General features: G+C 46.2%; 2 protein-coding genes across 9 annotated transcripts; both read left to right on the top strand.

The window, feature by feature from the left end:
- Positions 1-238: 238 nt before the first annotated feature.
- Positions 239-9,279, top strand: AGTRAP (angiotensin II receptor associated protein). 6 transcript variants are annotated; one of them, XM_083803171.1, is made up of 8 exons: positions 239-431; positions 1,229-1,394; positions 3,015-3,062; positions 5,082-5,116; positions 5,314-5,425; positions 6,030-6,228; positions 6,452-6,490; positions 8,429-9,279. In XM_083803171.1, the coding sequence occupies exons 2-8, from the start codon at positions 1,296-1,298 to the stop codon at positions 8,533-8,535; spliced, it is 639 nt and encodes a 212-aa protein (XP_083659297.1). In that variant the 5' UTR covers positions 239-431; positions 1,229-1,295; the 3' UTR covers positions 8,536-9,279. The 6 variants fall into 6 exon arrangements, with proteins under 6 accessions (XP_083659297.1, XP_083659299.1, XP_083659298.1 ...); XM_083803173.1 differs by lacking the exons at positions 1,229-1,394; positions 3,015-3,062 and having other exon boundaries at positions 243-431; XM_083803172.1 differs by lacking the exons at positions 1,229-1,394; positions 3,015-3,062; positions 8,429-9,279 and adding an exon at positions 7,014-7,560 and having other exon boundaries at positions 243-431; positions 6,452-6,532.
- A 146-nt stretch (positions 9,280-9,425) lies between these two features.
- On the top strand, positions 9,426-27,564 carry LOC310883185 (uncharacterized protein C1orf167 homolog). Of its 3 annotated transcripts, XM_083803138.1 has the most exons (21): positions 9,426-11,248; positions 13,758-15,311; positions 15,712-15,755; positions 16,315-16,534; positions 16,722-16,897; positions 17,387-17,481; positions 17,843-18,029; positions 18,293-18,474; positions 18,790-18,976; positions 19,144-19,366; positions 19,959-20,140; positions 20,303-20,399; positions 20,775-20,839; positions 20,917-21,125; positions 21,871-22,015; positions 23,588-23,858; positions 24,427-24,535; positions 24,785-25,016; positions 25,130-25,265; positions 26,035-26,145; positions 27,186-27,564. In XM_083803138.1, the coding sequence occupies exons 2-21, from the start codon at positions 14,274-14,276 to the stop codon at positions 27,243-27,245; spliced, it is 3,969 nt and encodes a 1,322-aa protein (XP_083659264.1). In that variant the 5' UTR covers positions 9,426-11,248; positions 13,758-14,273; the 3' UTR covers positions 27,246-27,564. The 3 variants fall into 3 exon arrangements, with proteins under 3 accessions (XP_083659264.1, XP_083659262.1, XP_083659263.1); XM_083803136.1 differs by having other exon boundaries at positions 9,426-15,311; XM_083803137.1 differs by having other exon boundaries at positions 9,426-15,311; positions 17,846-18,029.
- Positions 27,565-27,913: the final 349 nt, after the last annotated feature.

Consider the following 27,913-nt stretch of genomic DNA (forward strand, 5'->3'; position numbering starts at 1 on the left):
TTCCATCTCGGTGTTCGATACACGTCAGGTAGCTACACTACCCAGGCTATTTCCTCACCCGGAATACAGCCGTCCGGTAAGAGATCCCCACTCGCCATCCAGTCCACAAAGGCACCCCCCAAAATCCCCGTGCATGTGACAGAGGGCGCGGTGCGGGGCAGGGCCCAGGCCTCCACCTCCCTCCAGACCCTACAAAGGAGCTCCAGAGCCAAGGCTTTCCCCGTAGCGGAGGGGCCACAGGGGCGGAGGGGCCGGCCGGGCGGGTACGGGGCGGCCCCGGGGGCTGAGGCGAGGCCGCGTCCCGGCTGCTCCCGCCCCGCTGCCCTCCTCTGGGCGGCCCCGGGCCCGGCCCCACAGGGAGGCGGCCCCGCCACCGGGAGTCTCGGGGCGGGCGGGCCGTGGCCATGGAGCTGCCTGCCGTCAGCCTCAAGGTACGGGGGAGCGGGGCAGAGCCGCTGCCGGGCTCCCCGGGGCGGAGGAGGCCGGAGGGAGCAGGAGGCGGAGGCCGAGGCCGGGACTGAGGAGGCTCCCGCCGGGGTAACCAGCGGGGGGAGCCTGCGGAGCGGGCGCTCGGCCCGGCCGCCCTCTGGCAAAGCACCAGCCTTGAGCCCGGTGGGTTGCGGAGGGCTTTGAGGAGGAAAAGTGGGGATTTCTGAGCCTTCTTCATCACGCGGGTAAACGCTGCGAAAGCTCTGGGTCGCCCAGGCCGGCAGGCGATGACTCCGAGTTGTCTGCTAAGGGCAGCTGCTGAAGTGGCCGAGGAGTGGGCTGGGGCAGCTGCCTGCTAGCCTGTGTCCCTAAAACTTGTGTCCCTGGAGGTTCCTAGCTCAGCTGACCAGGACTAATCTAGGATAAACACTACCGAAGAGCCTGAGGAGGCAAAGTTTTTGCTTGTCAGGCAAAACGCCTTGGGAAGGTGCTCCCATTTGTTTTGAGGTTATCAGCACGTAGATAATAGAAGTTGCTTTTCTGGTTTTGGGCAGGGAGGGCTTGAATGGGAGTAATCTTAAAATTTCCTTAGATATTTGGTGGACAGAAATGGGAAATCAGGGACTTCTCACGGTTGCGTTAAATTTTAACTTTAGGAAGAAGCACATCCTTGCAGAGAAGCTGTAGGAGGTTAAAATCACTCGTTTGCTTTTGACATTGCTGTTTGATATTGAAGCCTTCCCTGATACCAGGCAGATGAAACTTTCCTCTATTTTTCCTCCTTTTATTGTGTTTTCAGATCCCTGAGACTTCCAGGCGCACATGTCCCTTTTCCCAGCTTCCCTATTTTGTGTATCTCGTCTGGTATGGCAGGTTTCAGGAGCCGCCTTTGGTTAAAACTTTGCCTGAGGAATGAAAGCATCACAGATCACATCAGGTTTTGGCTGCTATTGATTCACAAAGCTGTGAGTGGTGGGAGCCTTGGAGCAGGCTGCCCACGGGTGGGGAGGACAGCATTCTCTCGGCTGCTGTTAGGAATTCAGCTTTGTACAGGAAGGCTTTCATGTGAATGTGCTAAATGAAAGCTGAGAGTTCATATAATCATGTTTCCCCCTCTTAATAGCTCACGGAGAGAAGTGACTTCCCTTTTTAGAGGTGCATAAGCAAATGGATTTTTCAAGGCCTGTCATGTGGATTGCATCACATTCTGGAAAGTGGCTGATATTTGGCGCTGACAAATTTCAACTACTGTACAATTCCCAGAGCACTGGAAGATTAAAAGGTCTTGTGTTCTGCTTTGGTTTTTAACTACCCCCCCCCCTCCCCCCCCATGCTAAAGCAGTGAAAAATTACATCTAATTAAAAAAAAAATCTGCCAATGAAATGCACATTCCACCATGGGAAGTAGAAAACAGACATAGTTCCTGAATGAATGAGTCACCATGACAACATAACTAAAACCTTGCTGTTCTCTGGTTTTGGGGAACCATTCCCTAATCTCTTCCTGGGTAAGAGTGACCTTGACCTGGACAAACTATTTTCAGCATTAAGAAGTAACTGTTGTCAAGTCTGCTGGTACTGCTCTGGGGCTGAAGGTCTGCAGCATAGTGAGTTAATAATTGTACCTGCATCTTTGTACTGTGCCTGAGTTACGGCTGCTTCTCTGAAACACATCACAAGGGTGGGGAAGGCTCTTATTTGGAGACAGACTGGGAATAAAACATGCTGCTGCTATTCATTGGCATTAACTGCTTACAGTTTCTGTGAGATTAAAAAGATGAGCCTCGTGAAAGAAAAGAGCTCCAAGAAAACTGCATGACTGAGTTGTGTTTGTGCCAGAACACAGCAATGTTTTACCTTTGAGGTCCCTCTCTAAGCTACTTGCAAATGAGGAATACACCCATGGAACAGCGTCTACTGGCTCAGCTCGAGTAGTAGTGCTTATTTTGTCAGTGAATGTTTGACACCTACGATTATAGCAGTAACTGTGCTAAACCTTGACATACAAAGTTTGATCAAGCTTGGACAATGCCTTACAATGCATGCGCCTGGAAATGTAAGTTTTCATTTCAGGCATTTTCACGTGCTAGGTCACAGAATTATAAAATGATTTTGAGTAGGAGAGACCTCTGTATGTCACCTAGTTCAACCTCCTGCTCAAAGCAAAGCTAACTTCAAAAGTAGATCAAATTGGTCAGCTCAAAATTCAGCTGACTTGTAAAAACTTCCAAGGATAGAGCCATTACAAGCTCTCTGGATAGCCTGTTTGCTGCTTAACTACTCATTATTACTCTCAGCTCGCCCTGATGGGATGCTTTGAAACACATGATCATCATCTTGCCCGGAAGAGACAGGCACCAAGTTTCTACCCCTCATATTTTACTGCCCTCAACGTTAGTTCAACTCTTAGGAGTTCTTTCTCTAAAGAAATAATGTATGCCCTTCGTAGGTATGGACAGATTTCCTTGAACAGATGGAAATAAATTCTTCCGTCTTATCAGGAGACTGCCTGCAAATTACCTAATCTTTTGTGATGACTGTAGCCTTAAATCCCTTTCATTAAGGATATGTTTTCTATGTTAAAGCAAACCAAGACCATCAGCAAATTCCATACTGCCCTGAAGAACTGTCAGGTAACTCAGACTAATAGCTAGGAGGGAATGTTACGTTTACCTTCGTGCAGTCCCCCATGCTATCATCCCTCATTTACGTGACTCTATGCTAGTGACTGAGCATGCTTCGTAACTTAATAACTGCAATATTGATCTAGACAGCTTTAAAAAAAAAAAAACTGCATTAATTACGTTAACTGGTGAGCCTTGAGGGGTCTTGCGGGTATGTAACATGCAATTAAATACTACCTAATTAAGAATTTCCCTGATGTTGTGATAGTCTCTTGAGTAAATGCTATTTGCATGTCTCCATTCTTACCCAGGAACATGTTGTATTTTACTGATTAGCAGTTTGTGCCTGGTCTCTGTGGTACAATTCGGGAGGAGGGGAAGTAGCGGGAGGTGGCGAAGTGTTTTGTAGGCTTTCGTGAGCAATTAAAAAAATATATCATTAAAAATCTGTTTAAGCAGTGTTTGAAGTTATGACAAAGTCTGGGCTTCTCAGGGTGAATGCCCAGCAGATATGCTGGTGTATCGCAGTGAAGCGAGAGCTTTATCTTATCAGATATCTACGTTGTGATATCTTAGCAGAACAGTACAAGCCACAGCAGCTGCATCACTCCTGTTGATTTCCTGGCTCTGCTTCACTTGTCACAGCTTCATTGGTTATTAACCCGCCTTAAGCAACTAGTTCTGTGTGAAGTTAGAGCACGGGTAGAGGTTTTGAGCCAATAAACGTAGCAGGGTGTCGGTAGAACTTAAATATTTATTTTTTTAGTGTCTTAATGCCCCTCTCTGCATACAGCTTTCCCATGTCAAGCAAGTAATTTAGTTCTTCTCTACTTACTCATTTCCCAATTGTGTGTGTTTATATATATGTGTATATATATATATGGAGGGGGGTAGGCATGTTTCAGAGGGGTTTTGATGTTTTCTGTTGCTTCTGTACCAAAGTCAGTGTAAATGCCAACTGGAGCCTTTCTCACAGAAGGGGAAAAAGGGAGAATGCCTGCTTCCCGTGGATCCTCTGATATGTAATAGAGTTGGGTCCTGGCTTCAGCCTTTCCCCCGTGAAGCTGCTAACAGACCCTGCCTTCCATATCACTGTTTCCATACCTGCTTAGAGAGCAGACATTGGAGAGTAATGTCCCATTGTCAAACATGGTTGAAATTGGGCTGCAGGTTCAAAAGCAAGTGAACACGTGGATATATGTATAGAAAAGAGTGAAGTGGTATATTTTTGCTCCCATTTGCTGTTTTAATAAATGCGTAGAGTATATCTCCTTGGTTACAGAAATGTCAAGTGCTCGTGAAGAGAATCCTTGCGTGACTTCTTACAGGGAGACGCTTTCTTTTTGGATTTGTTGCCTTGAGCAGCACAAAGATCAGGATCATTACGGACACCTGAAAAGTACAGAATCTCTGATAGCATTATCTTATTGCTGCTTAGGGCATTGTCAGAGCTTGGGCCCTGGTGGCTTCACTGGGGATGAAAAGAGCTGCGTACTGCGGCAGGATCAGTTCCTTAGGCTCCTAGAAGATACCTTCAGGTCTGTTAATATTGCAGCGAGGTTAATCCACTGTTCTTAACATGCTGGAAAGAGGTAAAAGGAGGATTTACAGAGGACTACAGCAAAATTGCTGGAAGCTTCGATCTTGACTATCCCTGGACATCGTGGATGCCAAACTGGTCATGTATAAACTGCTAGCACAGTGTGAATGAGATTGTACAGAAAGCAGGCAAAGTCTTGTGGAGTTCCAAAATCAATAATGCATTTAGGAAAGACTAAGTCGGCCTGAATCAACTGTCAACAGAGATGACAACAGTAATGAATGACTATAGTGTAGCACCACAGGAAATACTCAGCAAGAGAAGCAGAGAAAAATGGTTTTGTCTTCACTGTCCCAGTTGCGAAGCCAGCTTTCTGCAGTGGTTCATAGGTCCAGGGCACTCTTGGTGACAAGATAGTGTAATTTCACATCAATCTTCCCCCAGTGTTCCCAACTTGCTGACCTGTCTTCCTCTCTGTTTTTCCACAGGCCATCATTCTGGTACACTGGCTGCTTACAGTGTGGTGAGTAACTTGCCTGGCCTGGGTGAGAACGGGGTATTCCTTCAAAGTAGGTATGGGATGTTCTTGGGGAATCAGCACTCCCCATTTGTGCCTTGTTCAAGATCCTAAGCCCGAGTGCTTATATGGGAGGGATAAATGCAAACGCTGTTGCAGGCTTATTGTGAATTTGGGCTGGTTTTTTTTGTCTTGTTTGGCAGGGGATGCATGAATTACTTGTTTCCAGCCTCCTATGCCTGGGGAAATTTCAGTATCCTTGCAGTGGGGATCTGGGCTGTTGTACAGCGAGATTCCCTTGATGCCATCATGATGGTGAGTGTGAGAGTATTTGCCTTGACCCAGCTGCTTAGGGAGAGGGTGGAGGGCAGAAACAGCTCCTTTGAATCAGTGATGATCTTCAGCTGTTCCCAATATAGCAGTCAACAAGTCAAACTCACTTTTTCACCCCCAAGAGAGCCTGGATTTTACTTAAGCACTATAAACTGTGGTGAGAAGCACTCAGTATCTGTTATTTTGCTTCTCAGGGGTAAGGAATATCTGATTTTTATTTTTTTACCAGCTGTTGTGACTTTTTTAATGCCAGAAGAGGGCTCTGTGTTTAGTACGCTTGAGTTAGAGGGGCTTTATAAATCCCTTCTCTGATCATTAAAGAGATGGGCAAGCAAAAATAAGCAGCCTTGGAACATATCATGAGAAGGTGTATAATGGATGTGAAGAAAATGCATGACATACGAGATCATACAGTTAGGAATCTGTTGACACTAACCCCAGGTAAAGGGTTAGAAATGTGTGATACTGGGGTGAAGACATGATTGTGTGAACGCAGATTTTCCAGCAAACAGACCCTGTAACTGACTGTTACTCCTAGTGGTTAATCCCCTGTTCACCTGACATCCTGTTCCCTCTCTACTTCCAGTTCCTGACTGGCCTGCTGCTCACAGTCCTCACAGACATCATTCATGTCTGTGTCTTCTACCCTTCAAATGATTATTTGACTGATGTGAAGCGGTTCAGTATAGGCATGGCGATCTTCAGCCTCCTCCTTAAACCTGCGTCCTGCTATTTTGTGTACCAAATGTACCGGGAGCGTGGAGGAGAGTACACCTTCAACATAGGTAGGATGCTTCTTCTGCCTCCGCATCCATGTGGGCCATACCCTCTGGTGTTATAGAAGACTGCTTTCTGCTCTGTACCCTTCAGCCTGAGCCTTGTGCAGCTGGATTCTGTCCCCCTTTCCAGGGAGGGGGATGGCCCTTCTCTTTCTCATGTCTGTTTTCCTCTTTTGTGGTCCTGCCATGTCTTAGTCCTTAAATTTGCATTCTTCCTCTTTCCTTGCAGACCTGGAGTCCTCGTCTGACAGCAATTTTGCCCATTATGGTATTGACACAACTGTTGTCACTCTTATTCAGTGTAACTCAGGTTTTTCCTCTCTTCCACCTCCTGCATTTTTGTGGGCTTTTTGGAAGTCTTTGGGTGTCCTTCCCTCTTTGTCAACCTTTTATTTTCTTTCTGTGGGGAAAGTAAAGGCAGCATCCTGTATAGCTGGATTATGCCTGAGAAGGAAAGAAGCTGGATTTCCTATCTCTGTGCTTATGTGGGTCTCATCTCCTAGCTATCCTGAATGCTTTGGACTTCTGTTTCCTCACCTGGTAAATGGGACTGATGTTTACCTCATGCGACTTTGCTTGGAGGCACTCATTTTTCTCTTGGTTGTAGTTGCTAATGATAATGTGGCATCCTTGCCGGAGAGAAGGGCTGTGGCTGGATGTTCTCAGCTTCTTTGCCAAGCATGCCTGGTGCTAGTTCATAGTGGGGCAGCTGCCAGGGATTGTTTGCTGCATGGGAGTTCACCCTGGCAAAACCAGCAGCTTGGCGTAGTTAGCTTTTTTTCCTTCCTAAGGCTGTGCAGGACAAAGGATGGTGTTACTGACACTGCAGTGTTTGAAAGCTGTCACCTTCTTTGCTAGCACCAAAGCAGTATGAGGCTTCCTGTGAAAAGAGGTGAATGCCTCCAGGGAAGGAGATGTCACTGAAGGAAAATGGTGGTTTCAGGGTGTTATGTGCTATTTGCATCTCTCTAATGGTGGAATGTGGATGTCCTCTACATCAGCTGTTTGTGTAAATGCCAGGCAGATTTGTCTCAGCCATGTAAGAAGGCCTGTGTGACAACTGTGGTGTTCTGCTATGGGCTGTGTTTGTGCCTGTTTATGAGCTGCTTACTGCTTATAACTGGGATTTGACATCTGTATCCCATGGGAAGTATAGGTATCATTATGGAGTGACTGATTTTCCCCCCCTTTGCTTGGAACTTGGGAGTATTCTCCCTTTTTACCACAGTACTCCAACACAGGCATACTGTCAAAGAGTTTCTTCCTAGGCACAGGTTGGAATTCAGTCACTCTGCAGTTTCATATCTTCTCCTGAACTGTCTTTCTAACAACACTCAGTATGAACTCTGTGCTGTTTTCTGCTAAATGTGGCTGACAAACTTTCCCTCGTTTTCCTAATATCTGGTATTTTCCTTTTGAACTTAACTGTGCTCTGTTGTTTTTTTTTCTGGTCCTTTCTCATTTTCTTTTGAAACAGATTTTTTTTCAGCTTGGCAGCATTCTTGCTGCGTAGAACAAGCCTCTCATGGTTTGGGACCCACCTTTGATTCAGGTTGCTTTCTAGCCGTGGCAGATGCCTGACCTATAGAGAGCTGTCTGTGCACACTTTTGGTTTCTGTCCTTTCCCTGCTCATCCCCTGGACAGTAAGGTGATTTTTGTACCGGTCTTGTACCATGGACAAATTGTTCATAGTGCAACTGGGAGCACTGCTGGATTCCAATGTAGTGCCATGGTGTGGCACACTTGAGACATAGCTGGGTTGTTGGAAGAGTGGTTCACAAATGAATCATGCTCTTAAGCCCATGCTGTCAGCTGGCCATGGTTCCTGCTGCTTCTGTTTGTTGCAAGATCTATTGATTTTTCCATAAACTCATCTCATAAACTTGATCTTGCTGAAATATGCTATTACAGCAGCCTGCTATGCTGCTATGTATTATTGCAAATTTTGCTTTCTAAACAGCCCCATGGCTAAAAGCGCTTCTTGGGGAACAAAGGGGCATGTTCAAATACACCTCAGCTATTCTGCCTTTGTTGGAAGGATGTTTTCTTACCTCCTGCCTGTATACTGAAGGTCCCAGAACATGTACTGGGGAGCTGGTAGAGTAGCCAGTGTGGTATGCTCCTGAGCTTTTGTTTTTTTCTAGAGGATTCAGTTTTTGTGCTTTTTATTTATTTTCAAGCTTGTTCTCTTCCCTTTCTGTTCAGGTCTCACCCGTGCAGGCCAGGATCGCAGCACCTATGAGCCAATTGATCAACAGGATGCCTCTCCGCAGTGGCCTGACCCAAGCAAGGCAGCCCCGCATCCATACTGAGGTCCTCATCTGCAACAGAACGGACACCTCCCTCACCCAGTCCAGCCTTACACTACTCCCATGTCTGTTCTGATGGCACAAGACCTGCTACTGAGCAAATAGGAGAGGATGTGATTATACTTTTCTTTCACCTCCCTGAAGGTTAGGCAGAGGTGTTCCTGGAGAAAGTCCAGAAGATCTCTAATAACATGTTAAGCACTGTGACTTTGTAATTCCTGTACACTTTCCTTTCCTCTCTCCCCCATATCCCTCCCCTGTATATGCAAGTGGATGAACCTACTGTGTTCTTCCAGGTTTTGTACTGGGCATCCTCTCTACTGTAAGTAAGGGAACCACTCAAATACTCCTGGACAAACTATCTTTAAAAGGCTTACGGACTGCTCTTAACACAGTTCTGCCTGCTTTCATGCTGATACATTTCCAGGAAACATCTGGGAGTTCCTGGGGGGTGTTTTTGATGTTTTTTAATTAAGATTTATGACCGTAACTCCCTGTGCTAGCTGTGGTTTTGCATACAGCTGATACATTGGTATCAAATGCTCTTGCTGGACCAGAGAGTATTCACTGATGCTTTTACACAAGTTGAATGTCCTTTGGGATACTTAAAATGCCTGTTAAATGTTGATTATAGATGTTCTGTGCCTTGAAATGTCCTGCCTTCAGTTGCCTGTCTTAACAGAACTTGAAATGTTACATTTTTCTAAGAAAGCTATAAAAATGAACACAGATTTTGTGTTAGAAAAATTACACTGGTCACCTATGTCTTATTTGAAAATGTATGTATTCCTAAGGATTTGGGACTGTAGCCAGGCAGTCTGGGAGGGCCATTATGGGGCAAGATCTACAGGGCTTCGACGGCGTTAGTGTAAGCTTTACACAGACACGTGATGGGTACTGCAAGGGGATGTGTGTGTGGGTGATGAAGGTAGGCTAGTAAAAGGACTGAGAAAAGGAAGAGGTGGGTTTGTGTAGCTCTACACAGCAGCGAACTCTGGAGTGTGTCAAACTATAAATACTCATCTTATGCACAGCAAACCTGCCCTGCTGTGACTTTCAGGGTAAAATACTTAGAAACCTGTTGAACACTTGTTTTTTTAGGAGAAAAGATTGTCAGCCTTAGCAGAATGAAAATACTAGTGCTGGGAAGATCTGTGTTTTTTCTGAAGCAAGTTCACATTCAAAGCATACATCTGTTATTTGACAATTGCATTTCTCTTTCAAGACCTGCTGCTGTGTTGACTCTTCAGTGACCAAAAGCCCTGTTAACTTTGCTTTATCCTCTAGAAACATGCCTTTTCTATTCTTAAAAACAAGCATTTTTCTCTCATTTCATTCCTTTAAACATCAGCAGATGCTTCATTCCTTATACTACACAAGCATTACAACGAACTGCTGCTGTACCTGGACCATCATCACTTAGGCTAGGACTGAGCGTGTGGTAAATGCCATAAAACTGCAATAGTCTGGTTTAGTCTCCTGAGATGAGTGTTGTGGATTCACTTTGCAGGCTGCCATGTAACAAAGCACTGGACTAGGAATCGGTCTACTCTGTTATCAGGTGGGGAAGAATGAAGAATAGGTAGGCAGAATTTTCTAGGTTTTATAGGACTGCATGTTCAGCTACTGCTTTTCAATTCTTCAAAATTGTACAGTGAAAGTATGGATCCCTGAATAACGTGCTTAAACACTCAGACTGTAAGCAGCTTTTCCTTCCCTAGACCAGTGGACCACAGACAAAATGGCTGCTTTAAATGCAAAGCTTTTTGAGTATTTGCATGAACATACGGTTACATCTAATGAGGCCTTTCCAAGCCATTCTCCAGTGGAAGGAAAAAAAAAAAAATCTATCAGTACCCATCTAGCTGACCTGCTGTGTGCATGCCTGTGGAGAATTTAGATCTGGGGAGCTGAGAAGAGGAAAAACAAGGCAGGATTATTAATATGCTTACTGTGAATCAGGGATGCCAATTTGGGGTGTTAAATCAGAGACATGACAGTAAAAACCATGCCCTTCTCCTGGCTTCTGAGGCAGAGGGCGGTTGTTGGTTAAAATAAGCACCAGCGTGTTCTCAGATCGATACCTGATGTCGGAGGGCTTGTGGGGCCTCATCCAGCCCGTCGTGTTGCCGCACAGCCTGGCCTCACCACAGGGCTCCTCTCAGTGGGGTCTCCTCTGCCAGACGTGCAGCAGGTGCGATGCTCTGTTCTGTTTTCTTGTTTTTCTCGCTAATTCTCCAGTGCTGATGTGCCCTGGTGTGTGTTTTTTTTGGGGGGTTGGCGTTTCCCGCCTGCAGTGCTGCTGACAGGAGCCAGGGCATGGGGTACCTGGCGGGCGGCAAGGGGGAAGACGCATCCCCTCCACTGAGGCGCTGAGCGGGCACCTGGCACAGCTACACCCAGGAGAGGCTGCAGGTGAACCACCCCTGCCCCACCTCGTCTGGGTCGTGGTGAGGACTCAGCTTTAATTAGCCATGGGCGAGAGCCGCTTTCCATCTGCAGCCCTGGGGACAGGCGGCGTTGCTAATCGTAGGGGATAAGCTGCTTACGGTGGCCCAGCTGGAGTGAGCTCACTGCTGGGGTTTGGGCGGTAAGGGGGGGGCAAAGCAGCGGGTTTGCCCCAGCGCCCTGAGGAGCAGGGACAAAGAGGCGGCTGTCCTGCCCCCGAGGTCCTGGCGAGGCCGAGCGGCATGTCCAGAGACGGCTGTCCGAGTGAGTAAGTGCCTGTGAGGAGAGGTTTGTGTCAGCACCCATGGAGACTGCTGTGGACCCCGGTGGGATGCCCCCAGTGATGGGGCCTGTGCCTGCTCCGGGCCTGTGAGCAGCTCCCCCGGGCGCGGGTGGTGGGCGATGGGTCCCTGCTCCCTGATGCAGCTCCTGGGATGCTGGTTCCTGGCTGGCTGCATGGGAAGGGCACTCCTGTGAGGCCGTTCCTCAGCTGCTGGAGCAGTAACTGCCCCCTGGCAGCTTCAGGGAAGAGTACTTGTACGTGTCTTTTAATCTTAAAGTAAAAACGTGAGGCTCAAGGCTGAGCATGCATTAGAAATGATGGTTTGGTTTGTAAGAGCGAGCAGTGGGGCGATAGTCTTGTTTCTAAAGCATGCGTGGTGTGATGTGGGACCAGCCACTGGTCCCAGCTTGGACTGTGATCTTCAAGAATAGGAAAATCATCATTGTCTGTGTGGTACTTACGTGTTTGTTATGTATTTGTCCTTGATATCATACCACTAAAGTGGTATTCACTTGAAAGAGCTTGAATTACTCTTCATGAATTATGCTATTTACTTTTGCTTATAACAACACCAGAAGTACACTGATCAGCTTAATTTTTGTTTACATAATTGGATTTACTTCATGTTTTAATGCATTAGTGTTTGCTGCACAATGTAAACTGTAAATAGTAGGCATGCATTAAATGCTTTAGCTGGAAACATTAAAAACAACGTGAAATCTGTAGGTTGTGGATTTTTGCAGTTTGCAAAATACACAGCTTGCCTTGAGTATCTCTTTTGGCCTTAGAGGAAATTTTGAAAAGCACTTCATAACGATCTTTTTGCCTCTTGAGTGAGATTAAATACTGCTTAAAAGTGGCTACGTTAAAATCCTGACTGGCAGTTATGGAAAGGATAACAAACTGCTTTTTAAAGGATGCTATTTCTTTCAGGTCTCAATGAGACTGAAATTAGGAATGAGTCAGGTGAAGAACAACCACTAAAATAATCATGACAGTGTATTGGGTCTGGTACCTGGCAGAAAGAACTGGAAAAGTAATTGGAAAAAAAAAATGCATTAGTTATTAAGAAAATAGTTGTCTAGGCTCCTGGGAGTAAAAGTCTGGTGCCAGGTTTCAGGTGTTCATGGAGCAAAACAGCACTGATAAGCATGATGCTGTCGTGTCCTTTCACCATTCAAAATCTTTTATAGTATTCCTTTGTGATGCATTGCTAGTTGTCTGGATATTCCTGGGATGCAAGGACAGCTTCTACAGATCACCAATCTGCTACATTTTGATGTTATACATTAGGGTAAGTGCCCTAAAGAAGGCATCGGTGCTTTGTCTGTTCGTTCTGTAGTTGCCAACTTCTGCTTGTCTTGAAAAAATAATGGAATCTTTCCATTCATGCTACGTTTGACATGAAAGGCAGTAACAGCAGTTCCCAGGGATAATTGCAACGTTGCATGACTATCTACTGTCACTTCAGCAATTGAGTGTACTCCCCGGTCTGTGGTATGTGAGGAGCACGGGCATGCTGTTTGCAACCAGGGATGACTCAGGCTCAGATGCTTTGGAAACAGAATCCAATTTGAAAGGAGACTTTCTGCTATTTGAGTACATTTGAAAAAGATGATGAGCATTTATTTTATAAGCGAATCTGTCTTTCTTTTCAAATTGCCTCTTTTTTTAAGATGGCATAGGTGTGTCTCTTTCACAATGCCATTTTCATTTTTTAAATGAAAGATGGAAAAGAATGATTAGAATGACAGAGTGATTGCTAAATTGTATTTAAAATTTGAGAGAATGAAAGTACAGTCCCCCTGAATTGCACTTACCCATTACCAGCAACTTAAGGATCTGTGTTCTGCATGAGACTTGTATGTATAACCATCTGACTTAATAGCAAATTAGGCCTCCCATCTATGTCCTAATTCTTCTGAGTTAGGGGACGCTACGGATTCTCTCTGTGTTTAGAGAGAGTTTCATCCTGTAGTGTGAACAAGAAGAAACTGGTCTCTACATAGCCTTGAACCTTTGTGGGGCTGTAACATGATTTGTGAACAAATTTCCAGTTGTTATGCAGTTAAACAGTACCTTAAGTCCAGACATTGTTATTCCTACCAGCCTTGGAGAAAATGTGTGTGGAGGAGATCCGAACTTGATTTCTGATCAATGAAAGGCTGGTGAAGTGGAGACAAGAGACTTACAACAAAAGTACCCAAAGCCTATGGCAAACTGTGGAAGATGTGATGAGAAATATGCATGCTCCTTTGTTTATATTTCTTCTTATTTTTCTTCAGAGCAAAGAAACATTCAGAAGAATGTGAATGTTGATCTGTATTTGGGTGTTAGAAGTCAAGTAGACGTTTCTCATCGCTGGCCTGAGGCTGCTGCACTTGGTGTAACTCCCAGCCAGGCAGCAGGACAAGGCTGGGTTTGTACCACACCTCTGTCACTTGGGCAGAGCGAGCCCAGTCCGATACAGACTAATCTCTCCTGCCCTTCTCAGCTCTTCCAGGACACCACCAGTCAGTTCTCCAGTTCCCGCTTCCAGCAGCAGAATAATCTCTGCTTCAGGCTGCAGCAGCACAGCTCTCAGCATGTGGCTCACAGGATTCCCCATCTTGCTTTGTCAGTGCAACACCATCAGAAAGCAAAGGCAGTTGGTACCTGCTCCGCACCTACTGCTCACCATCACTGTTCAGAAGGAAGGAACAAGAACGGTGACTACCCAGTAGAAAAACAGCAGCTCCGTCCTGTATCTTATACTGATCCTGGGAACCCTTCACTGGTCAATAAACATTTGTCACTTCATACTGTAGATTCCCCTCTTAGACACAAATTAGAACTGTGTCCCTCTTCAAGGAGCTCAGGTGACAGTGTGAATGCTTGTCCTATTTCAGCCCTGACTTTGGGGGATCTCGGTCTACCTAATTTGGAGTCCCTTCAGACTCTCTTGCAGTTGTCACGGATTTCTGCTGGCTTGTACTGTTCAGTCTGGAGACTGAAGCAAAAAATTGTTTTGATGGGAATACGGGGCTCCCTTCCTTTGGAGCCCAGCTCTCCTCCAGGCAGTGGCAGTTTGTGCTTTGCTCCTGATGATTCAGCTTCTAGTACCCTGAGCACAGGAGAGCAGCTAGCTGGAGTGAAAAATGGTGCTGCTCAGGCAAGGTTGAAATGGAGCATCCCATTTGCCAAAGGCTGGAGCCTTGATGCAGTGGCAAGGGACTTGAGTCATGCTGAACCTATCTCTGTCTCTCATGGATGTGGGTGTGTTGACTCCAGCATGTGGAGAACGAAACTTTCAGGTGACATCTGGCCAGAAAGACTGTCTGCTGGGGTGGGCTCTGGCAGGCTTATGGATACAAAAGCACATTCCTCCAACAACTGCTCCCCTCACTTCAGATGCCAGTCCCAGGCAAAGTCAACTCCAGAAGAAACTGGTGGTCTTTATGTTCATACAAAAATTCATTCTTCTGAAAAGGCTTTTAAAGAGACATCTGGTGGGGCATTCGCTTGTCCTATACCTTGGAAAAAAGATCTTCCAGCCAGCCTGTATCCTGAGGGTCTGCAGGTGTCAGTGGAAACGTGTTTTGAGGGAGCTCAGATGAATGTTGGTGTAGCCATGTATGGGACTCCAAGGGAAGTGTGTTTAAGAGTCGCTTCTCCTTCTGGAGATCAAGAGTTTAGACCAATACAGCAGCTTAGTATTAGACCTGCAGAAGTCAACAATTGTGAACCTCCTGTTGAGTCCAGCAAAGTGTTAGAAGAGGTTGGTGACTCCACATCACAAGCAGCCAGGAGAATGACAGCGGTGGGCAACAGCCAGTCCAGCCCTTCCAGTATTCAGGTTGAAAAAGGCTTTGGTGAATATTCTGACATAGAATGTGGGAACGTGAGCAGAGAAGGAAGGAGAAACAAATGCTCCTACCAAAGCAGCTGGAGGAATTGGGAAGCTGATGCCAATCTTGACTGCTCTGAAGATCCTTCGGGGGAGAAGAGTGTCCAAGAACCAGAGTGCTGTGAAGAAGGGAACCAGGCACAGGAAATTGCCTGCAGAGAGGTGAGGGTGTGCTCACTGTGTAGCATCCCTGCTGACAGATACTGCTTTTTGCTAGAGGTGCAGAGTTGAAGCACAATGGTGTTGGAGATGCTTGTCCTATAGTTTTCTGGCACTGAATGGCCAGAATATCCTTTGTGATGATCCAGCTCCATCCCAACATGTGCATCTTTCTCTTGCATGCATCTTCCTAAACACCAGCTTGTTCACTTGGTTGATCTTGGGAATGTAGACACCTGTTTGTATTTCCAGGATCTACATGCAGATGGGAAGCATTAAGCTGGTTTTTACTCTGCGTAGCTGCAGGGTCCTGAAATTGCAGTTCTGTTAACGTCTGAAAACAGTCTTCAACAGTGGGGTAGTGAAATGATCATGTGAGTTACTGTTTTCTGTCTGTTTGCAGGTGTCAGAGAACAGCTGCTGGTCTTTGAAGGTGCATGAGCAAAGGTAAAAGACTGAATTTGTATGTGTGCTCTGGTAGTTAATGCGAGGAAAACTGGTGGAAAGTGGCTGAGGAACCACATCCTGGTTTTAGTATTTAACCTACATCATTCTGCCGTTATTAGATCTGGAGCTACATCTACTTCTTTTCAAAGGTTTACTGCCTAGAATAGTGTGCTTTAAAAAATAATTTCTGTATCTTTTAAATTCTACCCCTTTGAATTTAACCTTCATTGTTGGTAGCAATGAAAAAGCATTGGTACTGTATGTGTTACTTTTCAGTGCAGCAAATTCTAGCATGCTCACTGCAGAGTTAGTGAAGATTAAGAACTGTGCTTATCCATGAGATGGGATTCAAATTTGTGATCTGTGGATAAGATGTGTGTGAGATGGACGCCTTAATTTGGTGTGAGGCTGCAGGTTCTTCACTTTTTAGAGAGAGTGATTTGAAATACTTGTTTTCAGCTTGATGGCTGAAGTCTGATTGCCACCTCTTGGCTGCATTTAATTTTTATGTCTGTTAACTGGACATCACCTCTGTTTGTTTTTCTTTTTCCTCTCAAAGTTTCCAGCAGTTACGTGACAGACAAATAGTAAGTAGGTATTTCCAGGCCTGGAGGGACCACATCCTCTGGAAGAGGGCTGCAGCCACACAGCTTTACAGGCGCCGACTGCTTCAGAAGGGCCTTGGGGCCTTTCAGTGGGCTGTGCACCTGAGGAGGATGCAGCTGGAGGTAGCCCAGCAGAGACATGCTTCGGCTCTGCTAGCTGCCAGCTTCCACAAGGTGAGAATGGGCCAGTAGAAATAGTGCCATGAATTTTCTGTTCTCTGAAATCTTTTCTGAGGTCAGAGAAGACAGAAGTTGTATTTGGATAGGGAGGAGGAAGGAGTACCTGTGTGAAATTCAGTGGTGTGGACCCTAGTGCTGACATGCTGCCTGCAGTTTGTTCTAACTGTGGTTTCTCCTTCAGTGGAATGGAGCTGTAGCAAAAAGGGGCAAGAAGCAAGCTCCACAGCCTGCGCCATATTCTTATACCCGAAGTTCATCAGTGGGTTTGTCTGGATTAGGAAGATTAGCAACTATGACAACCTCAGCTCGGCACCAGCTTACAGCAGCATACTTGAAGGAAGCTGAGCAGGCTTGTAGGTAAGCTGAGAGGATTCTCTTATGTTATCTCAGACAAGTGGAGGTTTATAGACACAGCAAAATTTTTCTCAGATTGTGGAAAACTTGTTTCCAGGTCTGTGGATGTATTGCTGTGGATAACGTTGCAACAATTAGTAACTTAAAGCTCTTAAGAATGAAACAATCCTATTTCAGAACTTCTGGAACTTCTGTGCACTAGTGTTTCAGTCTGATTTGTCTGACAGAAATACTCCCATACTGTTTCTTGAGTTCAGCTACCATCTGTTTATGGGATACAGGTGTAAATAGCATCACTTCATTCCAGTCTCAAAGTCTCTAGCAGGACAGGGGATAGGTCAAAAGAAAAGACCTTTTCTTCTGCCTGCTGATTCTGAAAGCAGGAGAGCAAGTCCAGACAGAAAGAGCTATCTAATGAGAAGTAAAGCTGTGGATTCTGTTCTGTGAGCGTTTTTGATCAGAAGGATGTTAAAGCATGCTTATGACTTTCAGGGTGGAGAGTGAACTCTGGACGCAGCTTCATCGTAGGCAGGGAGATGAGTTTTGTTGGAGAACTCAAGCAATCAGAGACATGAGACGTCTGGCTGGTAAGCATGTGTTCCGTAGCCTTGGAACAGCTTGAAGGAAGTCACTGTTTTACTGTATTTCTTGGCTACTGCTTAGTTGTTGCTTTGACCTGACTCTTTCAGAGCTCGATCCTGCAAATAGCTGGGCCAGTCTCTGGCGGTACAGGGTGGCTCACCTGCCCTGCCGTACATCTTTTGCTTTGCTTCTTGTATGAGTCCAATTGCAGCAGATGCAGTTGCTCCAGCAATGTGAGCTGTTTCCCTTAAATGCCTCAGACAGGTGATCTTCAGCTTGGAGATGTTTGCTGTGTGACACTAACTAGTCTGAAGATCTTCTAAGTTATTTTTCTTCCGGTCAATCTCTTCCTGCCCTGTAACATAGCAGCTTTCAGACTGTGGCGCCTGCAGAAGGAGCTGCTGAGCAAAGAGGAAGCCAGGCTCCTGGAAGCACGTGCCCTGCTGGAAAAGAAGCGGCTACGAAACATTTTCCAGTTGTGGCGGTCCCAATGCTTAGATATGAAAAAGATTTTACAACTGACAACTTGTATCCAAAGAAGTTTAGTCTCCCGGTAAGTTGATTGGGTGTATTTTTAATGTGGGAAGTATTCACTCTGAAACTCCAAGGAATGATGGAGCCAACCTAGACAGTGATGCATTGTTCCATCTTAAAGCCATTGCATTCTTTTTGTTTTAGGAGTTAATAAGTGTAGTAGTGACTTTTGGTTGAAGACTATATCAGTTTAGTGGTAGCAGAAATTTGATTTAAGGGACCTGGAAGCCAAAGTCCTGAAGAAAATCAGTGGTTCAGCATTTTTTTCTTTGGTCTTCTCAGGTGCTTCAGTGTGTGGAAGGAGACTGTTGAGCAGAAAGCATTTTACAGATGCAACCTGGCCCATCTCAGAGTAGAATCACTGAGGAAATACTTTCAGCAGTGGGTTCACACGCTGCAGATCAGAGAAAGCAATAAGCAGGTGATGGTGAACTTCTTCCTTCTGAGACGGAGGCAACATTATGGTGAGCACCTTTGGGCATGTGCATAACCTTAAGATTTGGAGGTGCCTAGGCTCGTTCCTCCTCCACTTGTACAGTGGACGAAAATAGCCTGGTAACAGCAGCTCAGATGGTGTTAACAAATACAATGGGCAGTGGATGGAGGGCTAGCTGTTCTGGATGTATCACTGATGCTATAGGCACATTGGTCTCTGTATCATAAACCCTGGAGAAAGCCTTAAACCTTGAAAGAAAGCTATTAGGGGGCTGAGCTGGACTGTTTCTTATCAATGCCTGCTGACAAATGTTGTCTTTTGTTAATCTCTGTAACTGGTTCAGGACCAGCTGTAAGCTCAGTAGCTGATGAGACTGTGACAGAGAGACATGACAGTCAGCCACGGTGGACGGCAGGGAGATGGTTTCCTGAGAAAACAGGCTACTCTCTTGATGACGTGTGCCTGAAGGTGAAACTGCAGAGAGTGTATCTGCTGTGGAAAGCGAGGCTTTATGAGCACCACAGAGCTGAGTGAGTGGTGAAGAGCCAGTTCCTGGAACTCTGCCCTCTTTGGTAGCATCCATTTGACTTCCAGTCCTTCTGGAAGAACCCCTTGTACTATCTGTCATGTCTGTACTAGTGTTCCCCTCTGGTATCTCTTTTCATTCACTTTACTGTCTCAGTATCTTCTGTCTTAGTTCTTTCACTCAGGCTCTGGAGCAGTATAGACTCAGAAAAGCTCTGAAAGTATGGCATCAAAAGTTTCTCATGCTGAAGACAATTGAACCAAGTCCTAAGCACTCTCATGAGACTGTCTGTGAAGAATCTCTTGCCTTGCTGTTTTGTGAGGACCTCTCAACATCTTCTGGCTTCCACAGCAGCGCTCCAGCTACTCTCACTTCTCAAAGCTCGCTGGAAAAGGTGAGGATGTCTTGATACAGGGCATCTCTGCCCCTACATTCAGACTGATCTGATGTATTGTATTGTTGAAATTTTTCAAAATTTCTGCTTCAACATGGGACTGTCTTTAAGAAACTGTGCGTAGTATTTAGGCCTGAAGAGCCCTCAGCCTGTGGGGCCCTGGAGTTTGTGTCATCAGAAATTGTAAAGTCACTTCTCTCTGCATGTTCCCTACTTCATCATTTAGTGATATAGGGAGCAGCTGAGCTAGTGTGGTTCTCTTGTGTATTTGTTCCTGTTTGTGGCTGCAATGTGGAAAGGGTGAGATTAAAAAAAGAAGTCTTATCACTGAGAAAACTGGAAATGGGCATATGCACTGCCTCAGTGATGGTTTGCTGTGTTGTTTTGGGGTTAACCATTCCCAGAGTAGTACAGAAATAACTTTCCCATCAAGGATGTTTGCACTCCAGAGCTGCCCTTGCTAGCCTGCAGTTCCTTTGGAAGTATTCTGGATTGCTGAAAAGAGGATTAAATTATATGGTTAGAACTGTTAGCTGAGTGATTCCGTTGTGAGGACACATCTCATGGCATGTTCTTCTCTCCATACATACAGGAATACAGTTTTAGTGACAGCAGCCAGCAGAGCTGCTCTTCCATTGTGACTGCTGAAGACGTGACACATGTGCCATGTTACAGTTCTTCCCTGCAACTGCACCAGCGTGCAGAGCTGCCAGCTGAGCTCGATGGGGAGTTGTACTCGCAGGCCTCCTTCCCTTCACGGAGTAGTGGATCTAGGTGAGTTGGAGCCTGGTTCCTGGAGATGCTGTTGGAAGTGGTCCCTTGTTTGGTCTGGCAGAATTCCTTGCTTCTGGCTAGTCACTCATGTCATCTCACAGCAGCCTTCCAGATACTTCCCTTCTTTCTCTCCCTGTTCTGACTGATGCTTTTGTCTCACAGAGAAAATTGGTTTGTGGGAGGTCAGTTCCAGTCTCTGGCACTGCAGAATCCAGACAGTAATGTCCAGCTGCTCATCGGTAACTCTACGTGGAAAGAGGTGAGGCTGAAAAACATACAACTGTTCTTTTGCGTAGCCTGAATTAGCAAAGAGCCTTTGGGTTTCAATATCAGCAGATGGAAGATATCACTGTTCTTCTCCTGTGTTCAGACAGAAGGTTTGGGGAATTGAGACATTTCTCAGGGCAGCTCTTCCCTTCCACTTTCTAGTTGAATTGGAAGTTGGCCATATATCTAGAATTTAAAATGGATGTTAGGCCCTCATGTTTGGATGTACGTGTGGTGTGAGGGGGTTAGCAACAGGGAATTAAGTGTCAGCTTTCACAGAAGGCACAGCAGTAAGAATGGGCTGAGCTGCATGGAGTGACTGTGTCCAAGCAGGAGTTCAGGATCTCTTTGCTTTTCTGTATTACAGGACTGCAATTCTGAGAGGGATGTGAAGAGCTCCTGGCACCAAGCAGAGAAATCCTGCGTGCAGAGGTATTTCCTTGTCTGGTAATCTCTGAATCTATTTGAATTGTTCCTACAGACACTCCCGTGACTTCTGTCTTTCTCAGAGTCTTTCTCAGGTGGCATCACTGGGCTGTGGAAAACCAGAAACAAAAAGCAGCAGCAGCCCTTAAACATCAAGTTCATTGCTGCCAGACGGCTTTCAGCCTGTGGAAGAAGAGACTGGTCCAGAAAGTGGAAGCTGACCAGAGATTCAGGTGTCACATCCAGCAGATGACTGCTGATGCTCTGTGGTGTTGGCATTCCTACTGTCAAAGTGAGTTACCCCATCCTACAGCAGCACTTGCCTCTGTATGAGAACACTGGGAATGGCTGGGATGGAGAAACGCCTGCTTCTGGCTGTAACTCTGCACTGCTCATCTGGAATGGCACACTAGTCCAGGGGCCAGGGAGCACCTTGTTGCCCTGTTTTATGCTAGGGAGCTGATTATCCTTGGGAGTCTGATTGGAGAAGGGGCAGATCTCACTTAGCTGCACTACCAAAGGAACGATCAAGTAGTGCATTTTAGCAGCTAGGGAGTTAAATGCAGTTCCTGTGCTGCACTGTGAACTTGAACATGTTTCTTCAGATCCAACTGTCAGGCTTTGCTTCAGTGGGAGCAGGATGTATCTTTAGGGACTGCTTAACAGTCATGATCCTGTCCCTCAAGGGATTCCAAGTACTTTAAATGTGTTAAATACTTACACTGTGCCGGGGAGGGAGCACTCACAATTTTTGATGTTAAACTGCCTTGCGGATGAGAGTGGAGTTGATCTGTGATACCTTGCTTGGAGGAGGAAATAAAAAATGAAGGAGGTCTGACACTGCTTCCTGAACAAAAACCAACTTGGGGAAAGGTGAACTGAATAGTCTTTTCAGCTGCTAGAGAGAGAAGAAATCTTAGTATGGTCTAATTCAGTACTTGTAGCAGGTGTATTTTCTGCTCTTGTCTGGACTCTGTGATGGAGGGTGGGGGAAAGAAGTAGGACTCAGCTCAGCAAGCTCCTTTGTTTTCTCGCAGGGAATTGTGCTATGAGAGAGCTGCAGCAACAATGGGTTCAGCACAGCCACCACAAGAAGAAGAGGTTGATCCTGCAGACATGGTATTGCCAAACAAGGCAACTGAAAAATGCTGCTTTATTCTGGGAGCGTCTTCTCCTGCACAGGTTTGTTTCCTGCCTTTGAAGCATTTCCAAGGGAATCTGTGAGTGAAAAGCAATTTATGCAGCAGTGGATCCTGTGTATTCTGACCAGAGGTTGGGTTTGAAAGTACTGTTAGCTTGTGCGTGAGCGGAGCTTCTGTAATTAAAAAAAAGAAACAACAAAAAAAGCAACAACTACAAAAAAAAAAGGTAAAAACCTTAATGGCTGTGGTGTCTAGGCTCTATGCTCACCCCCACCCAATTGCATTTTTTTCTGCAAATCAATCTGTGTGGGGGCACCCTAGCAGGAAGTGTGTTTCAGAGAAGTCCTTAATGTTGCTCCTTCCTGTGGAGTATGTCTCCATCGTTAATCTTCCTTCTGAGCTCTCCTTTGAGAGAGAGCTTCTAATTTCTCACCTGGACATCAGTAAATAAATCAGTTTACCAGTCAGCCTGGACATGGTACAGGCTGAGCCCCCTCTCTTCTGAGGGGTGCATTTTTCATGCTAGGATAACCTGCAATAGATTATCTTCAGAGAAGTCTGCCAGGCAGAAGATATTTACACCTCTGCCCTTTGGTGCAGTGGGGCAATTTGCATAATGAAGGTCCAAGTGGAACGAGGAACCAAAAGGACAAGCCAGGAGTTAAAAGCAGATTTGCTTCTGGGGTTGCACAAGGGGCCATTCTTGTATCAGGGTACAAGAAAGATATAGGAGAAATTATTGTAGGTGTGGATTTACAGTGCTGTTGATATGTTAATAGTAACTCCTTCTGTAGAATTTTTTTCTTTTTAAAATTGAGGGGGGGATAAAATTGTCTGCATAAAGATTTATTTTTTCTAGCCATATATCCCATGTATGGCAGGTCCTTCTTTTGTTTCAGGCAAGAAAAAGATGAAAATCTGCACCTTTGCAACAAGCTGCTATCTCAAATCCAGCCTTGTTTTACAGCAAGCAGATTTAACTGAGTCTGCTGTGATCTGTGCTGAAGGAGGTTTTGGCAGTTTTATTCTCATCCCATAAGAAAAAGCTTTCGTCTATAAAGCATTATCTTAAAGATCAGCTGCTGGCACAGAGAAAGATCAGACTTTTTTTTTTTTGAGGGATCCACTAGGTGTAGTGGCAGGGCAGCCTGGGAAAAGCATTTGTTATGTCAGCAAAGGTAAAATGTTATAACATCGCGTTCAGTTTGAAGGGGCGTTTGAAGAGCAGAAATGCTAAAATGGCCAGAAGGAAGCAGTCATACTCTTGGGCTTCAAGGAGTTAGAAGTACCAGCTCTGGGAAACTGAAGTAAAAGGAGGGGAATTTTTTAGCAGAAAGCAATTGTAGTCAAGGAGTCTGGGCTTATAGCTCCCAAGGACAAGGCACTGGAAGGTACATAACACAAAGAAAGATACGTAAATGTCGCTTGCAGATGGAGTAACAAGGAACAGCCCATTTTCTTGTTGAATGCTCTTATGCTTGCTTTGATCACGTGTGTGTGATACTACACAGTGGGTTGAAAAGGTAGAATTTGGTCCATAGTCTGTTCAGTGCTGTATCAGAAATGTGACTTTGGGTATCTGCCACTCTTCTGCGTTTGTATTATTTTCCAGGTGCCTAAACATCTGGGTCCAGGTCACTGCCTATAGACTGAGGCAGCACGAAGCCCTCTCTTTTTTCAAAAGAGTCAGAGAGCACCATCTCCTAGTAGCAAGCTTTGCTGAGTGGAGGGTGAAATTCTTGACAGCTAAACAGCAGGTGCTGAGAGAGGAGAGAAACCACCAGCGGCAGGGACGCTCTCAGGCTAAAGCCTGTCACCGTTGGCGACTGGCCTCGAGGGGACGGCAAGCCTTCCGCCTAGGGTCTGTGGCTGCTGTGAAACAGGTAAGAGAGGAAGGGCCTTATGAGACAATTAAGAACTCCCTGTTCTCTTCTGAAGCCTATGGTGGGGTTGTTAGGCCCTGAGATGCATTGACAGGGCTCATCAGAAAACCTGTTTGGACTTGTGCCTGTGGTGACTGCTTAGTCTCTGCCTTGAAATTCTTTACAGACTGTGCACACAACTTCATAATCTGGTACTGATTGCAGCCACCATCTGGATCGCAGCATTAAAGAACGGGGACATTTTGACCAGAGAGACAAGTGCACTCCTTCCTCTCTGCTCAAAGATGAGACGGGATAATCACTGCCCCTGCAGAGCAGGCAGAGCTGTCAGAGGTGCATACGATTTCAAAAGGTTCACAGCCAGTAAACCACAAGGAGCTGGATTGATTTGGAAGGGCTGAGTCAGTCCTGATGGGATCTCATCTGTACTGTTTCTAGCCTGGGGTCTAGCACATTAAACTACCTGCAGGGTTATGAACATAAATGTACCTCTAAAGCTAGTCTGTGTGTCTGTGTTGTATGTGCACGTGTTTAGTCTTGGCTGCAGCTGTGTTAATTCTGTTTGCAGGCCTGCAACTACTGGACAAAAACAGCTGCCTTTTCCCAGTGCTCACGGCAATGCAGTACCCTGATAGGTGCAAGGAAGAGCAGGAAGATGTCTCTGTCTTGGTCCCTAAGTAAGCAGACGCTCCCTTTTCTCTTCCTTTCATGGGACCATAGGGGGAGGGTGAGTGAGGAGGAAGGGCAGCAGTGTTTGCCAGCCAAATGACGGGATTTCTCTGTGAAGTAGGTTCTCAAGGCATTCAAATTTTGACTGTGAATTGCTTCTGGCTTTAGTGGCCAAAGGACTGATGGCTCATGACAGCTCTGATCTCTCTGTCTAGCTCCACTGTTAACTCTTGTGTGATCTCTTTTTTCTTTGCTAGAAAGGAGAGGATGCAGAGAAAAGGCTTCAGCACTAGCTTCCTCCTTTGGGCTCTTTCCCAGTGCTGTTCACCGTTGGCTGGTGATCTACAGAAACCAAAGAAGAGCTGAAAGGCTGCTGCTCCCTCAGCTGCTAGAAAGACATGGCTTGGTAGGACCTGCTCCTGCACATGCCGGGATCCAGGAGAACAAAGCAGAGGTGGACTCTGAGAAGCGGGATGAGAAGAGGCTTGGGTAAGCAGAGTGGAGAGCTCTGAGCTTCATCTTTGTGCTGCCCCCAGAGGAAGACTTGCCTCTGAACCCTGTTGGACTGATAATGCTTGTTTTCCTCTCTTCTTCGCCTATAGGAGGAAGTATCTGAGGTGGTGGCATCGCACAGCGATGCTGCGCCGGTGCCAGCGTGGCAGGAGGCTGCGCTGTCTGGCAAAGGGATGGCATCAATGGAAAGAAGCCAGCAGGGTGGTGATGCTGGCACAAGTGTTGGTGAGTGTCTGGTACTGCTCTGAGGGTGGCAATGATGGATGTTACTGGGCAAGCCTGCTTTGCTCGTAGCCTCACTTTGTCCCAGGAGGTGAGACCTGGGCATTTAACACGCAGTAGTGTGCATGAGAAATCCCTTTTTGTTTCTGTGGCTATTTTTACCAGATTTCTCTTTAAAAGCACGCATGGCAAACTGGCATACCCAGCTATTTAGTTGTGCTTTGCTCAGTCTTACGGACAGGAGGCTGAGACAGGATTTGTACAGATTGTCTGCAGCCCGTGCAAGAAGTCCATAGCAAGTATTGCAGTCTGCGTTCCTGAGCATCCCTCTGGAGCCTGCAGCCTACTGAGGGATGTCGTGTGGTCTCCCGTTCTGCTCAGGCCGCAGCCACCTGTGGAACAGACCCCATGGTCTGTCCGGCTTCCTGGTCACGAACTCTGTGAGATGATGTGCTCTGTCCTGCCCCTGGGACAAGGTGACGTGACGCATGTGTAGCACACACACAGTCACTGAGGAGCTGCATGGTGTCTCTTAAAAGGGCACCATCCTTGCCCCAGGGTACTGTAACTTAATTAGCCACAATATTTGCAGTAGATGGTAATTCAGCCAGAGCTTTGTTAGCAGCCAGCACTGTTGGTTGTTTGTTAGCAATGCAAAGTCATTCAAAAGAGTACCAGGAAAGCAACTGGAAGCAAGGTGGAACTAGATGGAAGTGAGGTGGTTTGTCTGCCAGAGTCCATCTAATCTGTATACTGCCTTTCTTCCTGGCAGGACCAGCAGCGGCTGGTAGAAAAAGCCTGGAGGGCATGGAGACGACGATACTTACAAAGCTGTGTGGTGCAGAGCTTTTTGGAAGTAGAAGCCAGGAGCTTACTGTCTCAGGTAAGCACTTAGGACTGCTTCTGTTCTGACATAGTCCTCTGACACAAGGCACCTAACAGTTGCACTGTCTCAAGGGTTAAAAGGTTTAGCTCAGGACACCAAATGCAGTTTTGCAAACCTCTCTGAAGAGGGCTATTATTTATTCCTGCCTGGAAGGTGAAACAATGTGGGGATATTGTCTGGGCCCACATGCTTCTTCTGTTGCTCCTGTAAAGGGTCATGTCAGAAAGAAAATTAGCCACAAACTGCCAGTTGCTTGAGGAATGTGAACCAAATCCTAGACACTCATGGCATTTTGATGTGTGGGAAACAGCTTCCTCTTACTCTGTGGCTGGGTTTGTGTCTTTACCAAGGAACCAAAATGTGGAAGGTGACAGGCTCTGTGACTGACCAACAAGCACCCCAAAGGGACAACTGGTGTTCCCTGTATCTCTCTCCCTAGACAAAGCACTTTTGTAAGGAGGAGTTGAATACATCAAGAGATGGGGCTTGTCCTTAACAAAGGGAAATAGCTTCCAGCTTTATATGGGTTCATCTTTGGTTGTTAGTCGCAGCTTTGTGCCAGCAGTCAATTTCCCTGACATGTGCCCCTTCCCCAGTGTTATCAGATGTTAATCCACTAATCCCCTGCCTCTCAAGAGTCCACTCAGGGAAGAAACAGGCTCCACGTTGTTGCAGGAAGGCTGTGGTGACTTGCACCCAGGGTCAGGCAAATAGCTATAAATTTAAGTGAGCAGGCAAAGCCCAAGATCTCAAATAGCCAGTTCCCTCCTCTGCTTCCCAAAGAGCCATGCAGGATTAAGTCTTCCTTTAACAAAATGAACAAATACTGAAATGGAGGGCATTGTCCCACTGATTTGTACTCTCCACTTGCCTTGTTGGCTAAACCTACACAAGGGGCGCAGGGGAGGGCTCTCCTTGAATGCTGAGGCAGTTGGTATGGCCAGTGCTAGAGGGAGAGCTGTGTTCACGGGTACTGTGAGGGTGGCTGCATTCCCTCATGGGTAACCTGAGTATTTGATTTGTCCACTCTATTTAAGGCCTTTGGAAGGTGGCGCCAGCTAACAGCATTCCAGCTCAAGGACAAAGGACACCGCTGAATGGTGGGGGCCTGTCTGCAGCTGCTCATTTCAGGAGCGGAGGATACAGCTGGCTGTCACAACAAAGAGCTGGTCCGTTGCAATCAAGAAAGCAGCAAATGCTCTGCTCACATAAAAACAGTGCTGCAGGCAAGAAGTGTGATAGCCAAAGGACAACCAAGAAGAGATGGTACCTAGTGAAAAGTCGTCTTTAAAGGACTGATACCGTACTTCCCTACAGCCACAAACTTAAACTTACTCCCTTTTGTTGTGAGATTACATCTCCTCTTCTAGACCCTGATTTTGTTGGAGTTCTGATTAAAGGTCAAAAAACACCTTATAGGAGCTCCCTTTACTCTTTTTTTTTTTTGCTAGATGAAAGCTTAGTGTCGTGCATGGGAACAAGCAAGCACAGTGGTCTTAAAGAGGTGAGCAGGAGTGTGCCTTTGGATTCTACAGGATGTAGCATTTGCAAAGTTTGGCCTGCCCTTTGTCAGTGTGAACATAGGCCTTTTATTTTTAGATTTGGCTCTTCCTGTAGGTGGGGGAATTCCCCCATGGCCCCCACCCCCTCCCCAAGTCCATCAGCTCTTCATTAAAGCTTTCACTGGGTGGCCAACCTCTTGACTGCTTCCTGCTGGTTCCTTTCTGTGCTGAATGGGCTAGGGATGAAGAAACCTGCTGGGAAC

The sequence above is a fragment of the Anser anser genome, assembly GCF_964211835.1.
Source record: "Anser anser genome assembly, chromosome: 17".
NCBI lineage: Eukaryota > Metazoa > Chordata > Aves > Anseriformes > Anatidae > Anser > Anser anser.

Coding starts and splice junctions, on each gene's coding strand:
- AGTRAP (XM_083803171.1), top strand. CDS start 1,296: ATGGCAGGTTTCAGGAGCCGCCTTTGGTTAAAACTTTGCCTGAGGAAT. Junction 6,229..6,451: donor AGAGTACACCTTCAACATAG/GTAGGATGCTTC, acceptor CTTTCCTTGCAG/ACCTGGAGTCCTCGTCTGAC. Junction 6,491..8,428: donor CAGCAATTTTGCCCATTATG/GTATTGACACAA, acceptor CTTTCTGTTCAG/GTCTCACCCGTGCAGGCCAG.
- LOC310883185 (XM_083803136.1), top strand. CDS start 13,476: ATGGCAAACTGTGGAAGATGTGATGAGAAATATGCATGCTCCTTTGTT. Junction 18,030..18,292: donor CAAAGAAGTTTAGTCTCCCG/GTAAGTTGATTG, acceptor TGGTCTTCTCAG/GTGCTTCAGTGTGTGGAAGG. Junction 25,266..26,034: donor TGATGCTGGCACAAGTGTTG/GTGAGTGTCTGG, acceptor TCTTCCTGGCAG/GACCAGCAGCGGCTGGTAGA.